Raw genomic sequence first — 13213 nt, forward strand, 5'->3', positions numbered from 1 at the left:
TTGTGATGATGGTCACACAACTGACTATACAAAAAGCCATTGCATTTTAACTGGGTGAGTTGTATGGTGTGTGAATTATATCTCAAGAAAGCTGTTTAAAAAATAAAAGGAGAACAAAGAAGAACACACCTTACTGTCGTAGAAGAGTGGGTGTGAGCCCTGGGGCTTCCTGGCTCTACACCAGGCCCCCAAACCAGTGGGGTGACTTGTAGAAATGGGTCGTGACCTAAAAGTCTCTAAAAGCGCAGAGCATCTCCCAGAGCCAGGACCTGGGATGGTGGGTCTGAGCCCTCTTAGAGCAGTAATTAGCAGGCTGATCACCTCCCCCACACCCTCTTGGGTCTCATCTGCTCACCTTTAAAACAGGGTCGATGGCAGTCCTAGAACACAAGTTGTGTAGGGTTTAGTGAGGACTGAATGCCTAGAAGATGAAAAAGAAGCAATTCCTGAGAAAAACAAGGATTTCAACTGAAGAAAACCAAAAGCCGTAGAAGATTTAAAATCAAGAATGTTTTAAAATAATGAAAAAAATTAAGATGATGGAAATAAAAGACTAGGACCATTGAGATGACAACTTTAAAATATAAATGTGTACGTATGATACAAATCAACAAATACAAAATTAAAATGAAAAATTAGGAAGTCGGGCTTCAAAGTTACCCTTAACGAGAGATGAAAGTTAAGAGGTTTAAAAAAATGACCAAATAAAGTGACAAAATAAATGTGATTTAAGATTGCAGATCAAAGCCCAAAGTCTGAGATTAAAAGATTAAACATGGGCGAGGTAAAGATGTAAGAGTTTAAGAAGATGCAGACGACCACCCACAAGACGAAGAGAGATGTTTCAAGAAGACGAGGACCGAGGATGAGGAAGTGACATTGAGAATGAAGACGGTGGTGTTTACCTTCTAAACAAGAAGTAAACTTGAAAGAAAAGAGGACTAAGAGAAAAGCTGTTTTTCAAGGAAACAACAGCAAAAAGCTTGGAGATTACAGATAGAGAAAATGAACTCAGATTACAAACAAACGAGGACAATTAAGAGACTGGTAATGGGCTACATTTGTTAGAATGGAGGACAAACCTGCGCATGTTTGGAGCTCAGGGAAAATGGCAAAGAGGAAGGCAAGGTTGAAGATTTAGATGCATACATCCAGGGGATAGATTCATCTGACAACTGTTTATTTGTTGGGTTTTTTGAGGGGAAGGTAATTAGAGTTTTATTTTATGATTTGTTATTGGAGGTACTGGGGATTGAACCTAGGACCTAGTGCATGCTGAGCATGCACTCTGCCACTTGAGCTGTACCCCCTGCCCCTGACAACTGTTTATTGAGCATCTACAATGTGCCAGGCACTGGGCTAAACATGCAGGATGTAGGTGAGCCCCACACAGTGCCTGCCCCTGGGAGAGAGAGGTGGTACACAAATCCAGACTGTGGTTCGTGCCATGAGAGGATGGGAAGAGTGCAGAGGAAGAAAAACAGGGTCTGTGTGTGTGGTCACTGGGAATGACTTCTCTGAGGCTGTGGAGTTTCAGCCAGGGTCTGAGGGCTGAGTCACGAGAAGGGGGATGGGGTACTGGGGTGGGGGGTGAAGGACAAAAAGTGATGAACATAATGAAGTCCAGTGAGGCATATCTAGCAATGGGGGAAAATGAAGACGCTCTTGGTAAATTTCAGGCTCGAGGCTTCTGGGAAATTGGAAGCAGGGTTGTCTGTGTGGGTCAGAGGGGAGGGTGGCTGCTGCGGCTGGAAGAGAAGGCTGTAAGGGGCGTCTAGACGGGTGTCGGGCAGCCTTGGAGGCAGCAAGTCCTTCCCTCTGCTGGTACACCCAAGGGAAAGAGCAGAAAGCTTTGCCCAAGATTCCAGAGAAGATTCTAGAACTAAGTCTCCTGGTTATTTGCCTTATCCCATGTTGTCTCCTAAATTTACACTGGACCCCAAATTTCTGTCTTAAGACATTTTTCAGCCACTCTTTCTGAGTAGGAAGGGGACCAGAAAAAGAACTGAGTTGGGGTTGGTGGCGGGGGAGTGAAAAAGTTTAGGACAGAGATTCCAGGCTTAGGAGGCAGCTCCATGGAGGGGGTAGAGCCTGGAGTCAGGAGGGGCACATCAGGACCCAAAGTGGGGAGGCCACCACGATGGGAGGGGGAGACGGGTCACCCTGATCTGTGATGTTCTGGTGATGGAATGAATACCCACTCCCAGCTGCCTCTGTCCCAGATGGATAACGACACAGAGGCTGGAACCAAGACTGGGAGACCATAGAGGCAGGGAGCTCCAGGACCACTAGCTGGGACACCAATCTGGCTTGTGAATGTGGCTATGTGCCTTTGGTCTCTGAGCCTCAGCCTCCCTCTCTACATCCATCCATGGTGGATTGATATGCAGTGGTGAGAGGGCAGAGGGTGACACCTGGTGGTGAGTGGGAAGCAACACAGGCTTGGCTTGGCTGATGGGTCCTCATGGAGTCAGGAGTTTGTGTTTCACCCGCCCTCCAGCTTCACCTCCAGTTCCCTCAGAAGGAGACAGTCAAGACCTCCCAGTCCACTTAGATGGTCCAGCTGAAGTCTCCTCGGGCAGGCAGAGCAAAGAGGGGAAGTGGGACAAGAGAAATCCCAGTTCCGAGACCAGCACTCCCCAGGAGACAGTCCCTGTGTTGGGGGGAGGGGATGTCACATTTGATCATCACAATAACTCCACTGTCCCTACAATACAGGAGGTGGAAAAACAGGGGGTCAGGGCGATTTCGGGGTCTGGTGAAGATCAGAAACCTGGTAAGTGGTTGAGCTGGAATTCAAACCCAGACTGTCTCATTCTTAAGCCTGCTCAGGGTCTCTGCCCATACCCAGGAGCCACTCTCCAAGGGCCAGGTCTGTGAGCATCGGGCTGAGAGGTCATGAGGACATCCTGCTCCTCACTGCGGTCCCCAGTGATTCAGTCCCACACCCAGACCCTGCTGCTCCAAGTCCTAATTAATCTTCCTGAAGATTAAGGTCCCCCAGGAGCAGGAACCCAGAAGAGGAAGCTTCCCCTCCCCCGCCCAACTCACAATTTCCAACATTTTCTTTGTGACCCCCAACACCTGGGGACTGTACTCCCCATTTTACAGATGAGGAAACTGAGGCCTTGCCCAGGGCCACAAGTGGGTTAGCGAGTCAGAGGTGGAACCTGGGTCTTAAGCCACTGCATGGTGCTACCACTTGCTGGCAAGTGAGGGTCCCTAGGAGCTATAAGGCACTATTAGGCCATTCACCCCCATCAGGAATATAAAATATAAAAAATTAGGAATTACTTTAGAGCAGCGTTTCTCCACCTTGGCACTACTGAGAAGTAATTGTTCTGAGGGCCTGTTATGTGCATTGTAGGCAATTTAGCAGCATCCATGGCCTCCACCCACTAGATGGCAGTAGCATCCCCCCCAAGTTGTGACCACCAAAAATGTCTTGAGACATTGGCATATGGCCCCCTCAGGGAAGACCCACCTTGGGTCGAGGACCCCCTGCTTGGAGAGAGCTGTGTAGGGAGTCCCACTTTACGGGTGAGAGGGGTTTGCTCTCTCCTAACTCAAGCCTTGTAAGAGGGGCTTTAAGAAAACCACTTGGAGAGTTTGTTATGCCTTCCTTGAATTTGGGGGACACAGTGGTCAGGTGCCCAATATTTTAAGTCCTGAATTGAGACTATCTTTGCAATCAAAGTGACCTTAGTATTCTCTGACCTTTGAGTGCCCGGTGAGGTGAGGGGCCTGTGGGAAATTTTACCCCCTCGCCCCCACTTAAACAGGTTTCATGGCAAACTGGGAGAAACTTAGTTGCTGTTATGATTATATCCTGGGAGTCCTTTGTCTTTGGCATTCTGCGGATTTAACGTAGCCTGCCTAGGCATAGATTTCTTTTTATTTACAATGATCTTGATTCTGTGAGGTGGATGGTGGTAATCATTTCACAATGTTTACGTATATCAATACATCACATAGTACTCCTTACATATATGTACTTTTTAATTTGTCAGTTATACCTCAAGAAAGCTGGAGGGGAAAAAGAAAATTATAGGTAATGGCAAATGAAAAAAAGAAAGAAAATGTGGTCTAACCATACAATGGAGTATTATATAGCCTTTAAAAAGGAAGGGACTTCTGTCCCCTGCTGTAACATGGATGAACCTAGGAGACATTATACTAAGTGGAATAAGCCAGTCACAGAAGGACAAAGACTACATGACTCCACCTACACGAGGTGTCTGAAGTAGTCAAATTCACAGACACAGAAGGCAGGGTGGTAGGCGCCTGGGGCTGGGGAGAGGGGGATGGAGTTGTTTAACAGGTATAGAGTTTCAGTTTTGCAAGATGAAAAAGTTCCAGAGATCTGTTGCAAAACAATGTGAATATACTTAATACTGCCAACTGTATACTTTAAAAAGGTTAAGATGTTCACCTTTATGTTATGTGATTTTTTTACTATTAGAATTAAAAAAAAAAAAAAAGATTTGTTCACCCCCTGTCCAGCCCTCCCCACCACCCAAGTCTAGTGCAGTTGTTAAAACAGTTCTTGGTGCTTTTCCCTTTTTTTCCCGTTGACATGATAAAGTGCACTGATTGACCTTTTTTTTTTTTCTCTGAAATGAGCTGAACAAATAAAAATATTCACACATCATTACTTAACAAAGATTCCAAATACAGTTTGGTGTTAATGTGAGCAAATCACACTCCTCCCACAATCTTACTGGTACACATGGCAATTATTATAATGTAATATTTCTTTTTTTAAAAGTAACTTATTGAGGTGAAAATTATATCACATACAATTAATCATTTTAAAGAGGCAGGCAGTGACAGTCAGTGTGTTCATGATGTTATACAACCACCACTTCTCTCTAGTTTCGAGAAGTTTTCATCCCTCCTGTATCCATGAAGCAGTTTCTCCCCATTTCCTCTTCCCCTTCAGACCCAGGCAATCAGCAATCTACTTTCCATTTCTTTAAATTTATTCTATATATTTCATATAAATGGAATCATAGTTTATGTGACCTTTTCTGACTGGCTTCATTTACTTAGCATAACGATTTGGAGGTTTATTCACATTGTATCAGTACTTCAGTTTTTTTTATTTTTTCCTTGGGGGTGGGGAGGTAATTATGTTTGTTTGTTTGTTTATTGATTGAGCCCAGGACCTCGTGCCTGCTAAGCACACACTCCACCACTGAGCTATACCCTCTTGTCTCCTGCCTTCGTTCCTTTTTATCGTGGAATAATATTCCATTGTATGGATGGACTACATTTTGTTTATCTGTTTATCAGTTGGTGGACATTTGTGTTGTTGCCACTTTTTGGTTGTTGTGAAGAATGCTGCTGTGAACATTTGTGTTCAGGTTTGTGTGTGTGTTTGTGAGTGTGGATGAGTTTTAACCTATTGTGTACATACTGGAGGGTAAAATTTCTGGGTCATATGGTAACTCTGCAGTTAACATTTTGAGGAAATGCCAAGCTGTTTTCCCAAGTGGCTGCACCTTTTTAGCTTCCCACCAGCAGTGTATGAGAATTCCCATTTCTCCACATCCTCATCAACACTCTTTACTGTCCGCCTTTTCATTTAGCCCTCTTAGTGGGTGTGGGGTGGCATCTCACTGAGGGCTGGATTTGCATTTCCCTAATGACAAGAGACGCTGAGCATCTTTTCATGTCACTCTGGGCCATCTGTCCGCCTTCTCTGGATAAATGTGTATCTGGATCCTGTGCCTACTTTTAAATTGGAGTATTCATCTTTTTTATTGTTGAGTTGAAAGAGTTCCTTATGTATTCTGATACTAGACCCTTAGCAGGTATATGATTTGTAAACATTTTTTTCTCACCTTTGGTGGGTATCCTTTGAAGCAAAAGAGATCTAAATTTTGGTGAAATCCAATTGATCTGTTTTTCTCCCTTTGGTTTTTTTGTGCTTTAGTGGCTGATTCTAGGGCTGCAGCGGGAAACATAAAAGACGAATTTGGAGCATATTGTAGAAAGTAAGAAAGTGCTCACAAAACAAAAGGATGCGGGCATGTCAAGGGACAGGGAAGTCAACTGAAGGTACTTCCAATGGCCGGGTGTAGGACAACTTGAATAACAAAGTGAATGATTGCATTGGATAATAACCCAAATTATAGAATAAATATCTATGAGTCCAAAGTGAAATAAGTAAATAGCTGGATAAATAAATAAATGGGGAAGAAAAGACAACTCTTTCTTACAGAAGAACTCCAGTTGAAAAATGGAGACAGAATGAGAGAACTAGACAACCACTATTAGACTATCAAAGTAGGGGGAGGGTACAGCTCAGTGGTAGAGCGCACGCTTAGCATGCATGAGGTCCTGGGTTCAATCCCCAGTACCTCCTCCTAAACTTAATCACCTCCCCCCACCAAGCAAGCTCCAGTGGACGGATGCAGAAATCAGTGGTGAACATTTAAGGGGAAATTGGATATTTGCATAATCTCAAAATATCTCCTCCAGAATTGTTATGAATTAAAACGGGGGAAAAAGAGGAATTTGATGGTGGAGAATCCTGGCACACATCATCGTAACCAAGTGGTCAAGGTCAAGCATCACTGGTAATAAGAGACACATGAAATCAGGTACCATGGATACGGTGCACCGAGAGGACACACCGCCTTCGGGCTCTGTCTAATCATGAGAAAACACCAGACGGACCAAACTGGAGGACATTGGATAAGATAGCCGTTCAGTGCTCTTCAGATGTGTCAAGGTCATGAAAGACCAGAAAAGGCTGAGAAACTGCAGGCTGGAGGAGGTGAAGGGGACGGGACACATCCATGCCAAGGCTGACCCTGGCTGGGATCCAGGAACAGAAAACGGACATTTAGAGGAAATACTGGTGAATTCCAAATAAAGCCTGTACTTGAGTCCATGGTACCCTCCTTGTGTCAGTGTTCTAGCTTGGATCATCGTCCTGGGGTCGGACAAGGGGTGAGGAGAATCTGGTGAAGGGTGTATGGGATCCCATCTGCAATTCTTCTGTATGTCCGACATTATCTCAATATGGAAAGGTTAGGAAAATCAATCCAGGGCTGCTGTGGGGACGCCCTAGTCCAGAAATTGAGGCTCAAGGAAGTGGAGCAATGGGCCTGGCCTGTGCAGCCAGAGTGGGGCGGGTGGTCTGGGCTGGACCCCAAGGGTGTCCAGTGTGTCAGCTCTTTTCCAGGGCTGTCAGAGCCCCCCATCTCCAGAGGTAGAGCCCTGAAGGGTTTAACGCCAATGCCTCGGGTAGAATGAAAAGAAACCATAGGTCACAGTGGTATTTGGTCTCTCTGAGAGGAAAGAATCTTGTTTGCAGAAGCTCTCTGAACTTCAAAATACTGGGCTGATTAAGATGAGTTCTGGAAAGATGGAGACCATTTACACCATAGGCAGCAAAAGCCCAAGAATCGAGTGCTATTTAAATCTATCCCAGATCTGTCTCGGATGGATACTGTGTTGATTGTTCTCCACTTGTCCCCACTCCCAGGCCCACTGGGCACGTCCCTTGGCATCCTGGCTGTGCCCCCAGGGGCTGACCCCTGCAGCCTCCTATAGGTTCCCTTGCCTTGGTGTCGGCTTGGGTTCAGCCAATAGGAGGGGCCGGCAGGTGGTGGGGGCCGGTATAGAGAGGTGGGGATATTTACTCCTCCAGCTCCTTCCCCACCAGGCCACACTGCCCTCTGGGGTCCTCTCCACAGCCGAGTCCTGTGTGGGTTCCCGTAGCCCTGTCCACAGCTGCACACAAACCGCCCCTCCTAAACTCTCAGTCTGCCTTGGACGGTCCCAATGCTTCCTCCAGGGCTCTGCTGATACAGTGCCTGAGAAACAGCACAAAGCTTCCGGACACATTCAGCTGTTGAATTGAAGAAACGTGTTCAGTCTCCACGGAGGGGGGGACCCTCCACTGCACAGCCTGATAAACGACCATAAAGCTTGCACAATGGTGACCATTTGATCTACAGACATCTTGCTGCAGGAGACAGAATTAGCTCACTGAACTCCTAAGTGTTCTCACCAAACTCATCAAACTTGTGTTAGCTGACCCACCACTATTTTGTACATGGGGGAGACTTTCCAGTTTTCCCTCGTGGGCCCACTTACACCTCCAACAGATTCAAATCCAACCCCCTATGTCTCTCTGGCAGCCTTGCTCAGCCTCCGATGCTGCACCCACCCCCTCTTCTGGTTTTCTGCCTGTTCTTGCTAAGCTCCCTCTCCTAGACAATGCAGCTCAGCCCCACACTTCTTCCACTCCAGGCCTTCTGAGGCCCTCCCTCTTCAGCCATTCACACCTGAGTAAGAATTAGCTGGTTGTCCACCAGGAACAGGATTGAGATCAACTCCTGGCACCATGGCGCCCATGAGCTGGGAGAGCCCAGGGTGCCCACAGAGAGAAGCAGAAACTGCAGGGGTCCTGGACCTCAGTCACAAGCTTTATTGTCTCGAGCACGGACTTGCCACACTTCAACAATTCCACTTTGGGGAAGGGAAGGGAATGGTGTGGGAGGACTTGGGGACGGGGTATGGCTGAGCTCACACTGGGCAGGCGCAGATGCTCACAGGGAACATGCCCCCTGCCAGCCCCTCCCGGTGTGGGCCTTTGGCTGTTAGTAGACTAATCGGTGCCTCCAGTGGGCAAGGCAGCTGCCTGATTTTGCTGGAAAGAGCAGTATTTGACTCTGGGTTAAGCCACTACAGCATTGCCTCTAGACTGGTGTTAATAAAACCGCATGCAAGAGCTGCCGAAAGCCAGCGGGGAGACGGGAGGGGGCTGATGGGACTAACTGGCCGCCCCCAGGATGGGCTGCTTTTGGGCGAGGACGTGGCCACCACCCTACTGTACCCGGGAGCACTCAGAGGCTGCCTGGGCTGCTCCCAGGGCACCAACTGCATACCTGTCCTGGCGCAATTCAGGAACGCCTTGATGGGCCACTGGGCACCCCTGCAGCCCCCACTGGGAGAAGCCCCCATGAACACTCTCCTGAGCTGGGGGAGGTGGGGCAGGCCCTCCACGGAGATGCTGCAGCACAAGGCAGTCACCCGTGGACCCGCCGCTCTAGAGGTGGGGGCTGCAGGCCGACGCTGGCTTTTCCCACCATGCATAAGGCTGCAATGACGTGGCATGGCTTGAGGTGAAGCAGAGGACGTGGGTAGATTTTTCTTGCCTTCATCATCCTTGAGGTCTTTCCTTGGCTACAGGAGATAGGACCTAAACAGCCCCAGGCAGGTGCTTTGTAAGACTGGAAGGGGGCTGTTGCGATATGTGTGTTCTGATACACGTGTGGCCCACGTCTCCCTGAAGGCTCCCCCACGTATATCTGGCTGTGTATGTGCACAGCGAGGTTGCGGTGCGTGTGGTCACCGCCCTCCCAGGCCTGGGGCTCGTTCCTGGAACCCGATGGTGAACGTGGCTGACTGCAGATGTCCCCCCACACAGCACATGTGCACGCGTGACCCCTCTGAGTGTGCCTGTGCCCAGGGTCAGCGTGTGTATACGTCAGGGTCTGCACGGTTGAATCTGCAGGTGGGAACATCAAGTCAACCCAGGGGACACCATATTACTGACCAGCCAAAGCATGTGGCCACCCTGCCCCAGCGCCAAGCCAGGTCAGTGCAGGGTCGGTGGGCGGGAAGGAGAGGGGCTTCCCAACTTTCCTAATACTGTGACTCCTGGCCTCGGTGACTGCCCTCTGGCCAGCAGCTTGGAGCTGTGTGTGTGCTGGAGTTGGCACGGGGGACGAAGGGTCCTGCTCCCCCAACACTGTGAACCTGGGGCCTCACTGGGCAGACGAGCTGAGGGGAACTTGTACCGCTGTTTGAAAGAGGCTCAGTACTGGGGACAGGAAGCCCTGGGGACTGCCTTGGCCTGGAAGAGGCTGTAGAAAAGGGAATCCCCACCTGGCTCCTAAGGACTGGACTTCCCTCCTTGGTGCCTGCAAGAAGCTGGGGCCCTCCTCTGACCCCTTCCTGGGACGATGGCTCTCTGGGGTCTGAGGGGGACTCAAGAGAAGGGGGAAAGAGAGGGGACATGTGCAGGGGGCCAAGACGGTCCTCAGGGGAGCTCCTTCTGGGGAGAAGGGCCTGGCGGGATCGGATCGCCTCGGCCTCCCCAAACCAACTCCAGGAACTGCTGGGGCGTCCAGGGTGTCCAGGCTGAAGGTCCCAGGGGCCAGGCGGGGCCGTACCGCTCTCGGTGGAAGGTCGTGCTTGAGGAAGCCTCCTGGTCCGGCAGGGGGGTTGGGGTTGGGGGATTGTCCGCGGCGGTGGGTACATTATTGTTACAAACACTGTATTCATCTCAAAAGCAACAGTCTTGGCCCCTGCTTGGAGGGGCGCCACCGGGGCAGGCCAGAGGGAGTCTGGTGTGGACAGGGCTGCTCCAGTGTCCCTCAGGGTCAGTGCTTGTCCTGGAGAGAGAAAGCGCTCGATCAGCAAGTGTCTCAGGAGACTTGAGGGACACGTAGCAGAGGGCGCTCAGGTAGGAAAGGCGGTGGGGCAGACGGGTGGAGGAGAACCGACCTGTGCCAGGTAGTGGGAACAGCATATGCGAAGGCCCTGAGGCTCTCTTCTATGTGTCTGGGACATGATGAGACAGGAGGCAAGGAGGGAGCAGTTTATGGGAAGTTGAGGGAAAGAGGGAGGAACAGATAGGTTTTACAAAGAGTTCCAAGGGCCTGCGTGGAGGCTGGATCAGGGGAAAGGAAAACGAGCTTAGACCCCAAGCCTTGGCTTTCACAGCTGTAAACTAGGATGACCTCAAGTGCCTCACAGGGTTGCTGGGAGGACAAAGCCACACCAGGGTGCCTGGTCCAGGGAACTTCTCTGCAGACACAACCCTGCCACGTCCCTCTGCAGCTCTGGGCCTCTACCAGCTCTCAGGTCCGGTGCAGGGTCCCCTCCTCCCTGCCCCACACCCGCGGGGCCAGGCCCTTGGTAGATCCTGTGGCCAGGGTTCTCCTGTCTCTAGGTGAGCGCCTGTGGCCACGGTTCCACTGGCTGAGTTAAAAGGACAAAAATTCCTTCCTCTGGTCACACAGGTCACACAGTAAGCCAGGAACAGAGCTTAATCAGGCTGCCACCTGGGATTCAGATGGCCTCTCTAACACTGTGGGTGAATTCTAGGGGTTAACTGTAGCGGGGAGCCCATGGGGCACCCCCTTAATACAGAACACAGTTGAGCAAAGACATTCCCAGCCAGGGAGTCAGGGGTGACTCTTAGACCCAGGAAGGTCTAGAAAACCAATTTTCCACCCCTAATTTTATAAAACGTAGCATTTACTGCTTAAGGATGAGAGAAAATGCTTATGTTTAAACTATTCAGAGAAAAAAACAGGAGGTGAAACTGAATATGGAGTGAGCCACCTACTCTGTCAAAATGATGGACATACTACTCAGCAAACATCGCAGTAAAGACTGTTTTGGGCGGGTCAGGAACGGGTGCTAAATCCAGGGAAGTCTGGATGAGGAGCAGAGAATTCATGTGGCCTTCAAGTGTCTCTCCACTGCATGCTCGTTAGGAAAGAACCAGTAACTATGCAGTAGAGAAAATGGACAACACCTTGACCAGGTGACCAAAATTTGCGTCAGGAATGAAGGGCGGGTGGACATGATGTCCCCTAGACATGGTGCCCAGAGAAGTCCATGACAACGATCAAGTGTTCCAGCCTGCATGGAAGAACCTGGCTTTAATCCCCAGGAACCATCAGACAAACCCCAAATGAGGAATCGTCTATTAAAAAGAGGAAGGAGCACCGTATTTCAAAAATGTCCATGTCATAAAAATCAAAGCAAAATTGAGGAAATGTTCCAGATTAAAGGACTAAAGAGTTGTAACAACTACCTGCAAAGGGTGGACTTAACCTTAGACTGGACCCTGTACTGAGGGGAAAAGAGCGGTGAGGACAATCTTGGGTCAGGTGAAGGAAACAGGCAGAGAGCATGATTAGATGTAAATCTTGCAGCAGTGTTACATTTGCTGAGATTGTAACTGTCCTGCGTTTATGTAAAATCAGGTCCTTTTCCTCAGGAAATACGGGCTGAAGTATTAAGGGCCATGACGCACGCAGTTATGCTCAAAAGGTTCAGAAAAATATTACGTGCATTAGTACACACATCTACACACAGAGAACAAAAGATAAAGCAGATGGGGAAAAATATTCACAATATGTTACGGGGTGAAGAGGATCTGATGGTCTAGGTGCTATTTTTATTCTTCCAACTTTTTGTCAGCTTGAAATAATTTCCAAGTTAAAAGTTAATGTATATATATCAACCATACTTCACTAAAGAAAATTTTTTTGTCTGGGTTCAGAATAGCTCAGTGGAAGAATGCATGCTTAGCATGCACAAGGTCTTGGGTTCAATTCCCAGTACCTCCATTAAAAAAATTCTTTTTAAGTTAACGTATACAAACACCTGTACAGACATATACATACACATGTAATGATTCTTGATATTCGCAGGAGTTTCGTTCTATAAAGTCATGCCAACATGGAATTAACAAATATTGAACCATTGCTCCCAGTGGAAACACCAGTTTAGGTTTTTGCGAACTTCTCATTTTTCGAGGTTTCATTGATTGATCAATTTGTAACCATGTTTCACGTGTGCTTCTGTTTAAAGACACCTTATTGAATATATATTGTTGACTCACTAATGATGAGCTCAGGGCCAGCAGCACCATCACCCACACCTGAATGAAGCTGCTTTAAAGTACTTTCTGGAAGGCATGTCCCAGCCTTCTTGTACTTAGAACACTGCACAGCACGATGCTTTGGGGCCATTTTAAACAGTGGAAATCACCAAGAAAAAAAGCATGACAATGTGAAAAACATGTCACTAAATAGACGGTGAAGAGGACACTTGTTTGCAGAATGAGCCAAACAAGAAGGCAGCGCGGCGCCCTGTTCGAGCTCAGCTGGGAACGTGCACATCGGATGACTGAATTTTTCTCCACTCTGCACATGTCTACAAAAGTGCTATGGGTATCGACTTTGGGGTTACAAATAAATTTTATCAAGTAGGTAAGTTTGCAAACATGGAATCTGCAAATAACGCGGGTTGACCATACATGTGGACGTGTGTTCACACACACGCACGTACATGCTTAGCAAAGTTCAAGAAGGACAGCACTTAAAAACGTTAACCTTGGTCACCTCTGGGTAGGGGATTTTTTCTCAAAAGCTTCCCAATTGGCATGCAT

General features: G+C 48.4%; 1 protein-coding gene across 2 annotated transcripts in view; it reads right to left on the minus strand.

The window, feature by feature from the left end:
* Positions 1-8423: 8423 nt before the first annotated feature.
* CLIP2 (CAP-Gly domain containing linker protein 2) overlaps positions 8424-13213 on the minus strand; it is a 65438-nt gene continuing 60648 nt past the window's right edge. For both annotated transcript variants that reach the window (XM_031432751.2, XM_010980775.3), the window contains one exon: positions 8424-10418. In XM_031432751.2, the coding sequence (XP_031288611.1) occupies positions 10407-10418 (12 nt within the window). In that variant the 3' untranslated portion in view covers positions 8424-10406. The remainder of the gene's footprint in view (positions 10419-13213) is intronic.

The sequence above is a fragment of the Camelus dromedarius genome, chromosome 24 (genome assembly GCF_036321535.1).
Source record: "Camelus dromedarius isolate mCamDro1 chromosome 24, mCamDro1.pat, whole genome shotgun sequence".
Taxonomy (NCBI): Eukaryota; Metazoa; Chordata; class Mammalia; order Artiodactyla; family Camelidae; genus Camelus; species Camelus dromedarius.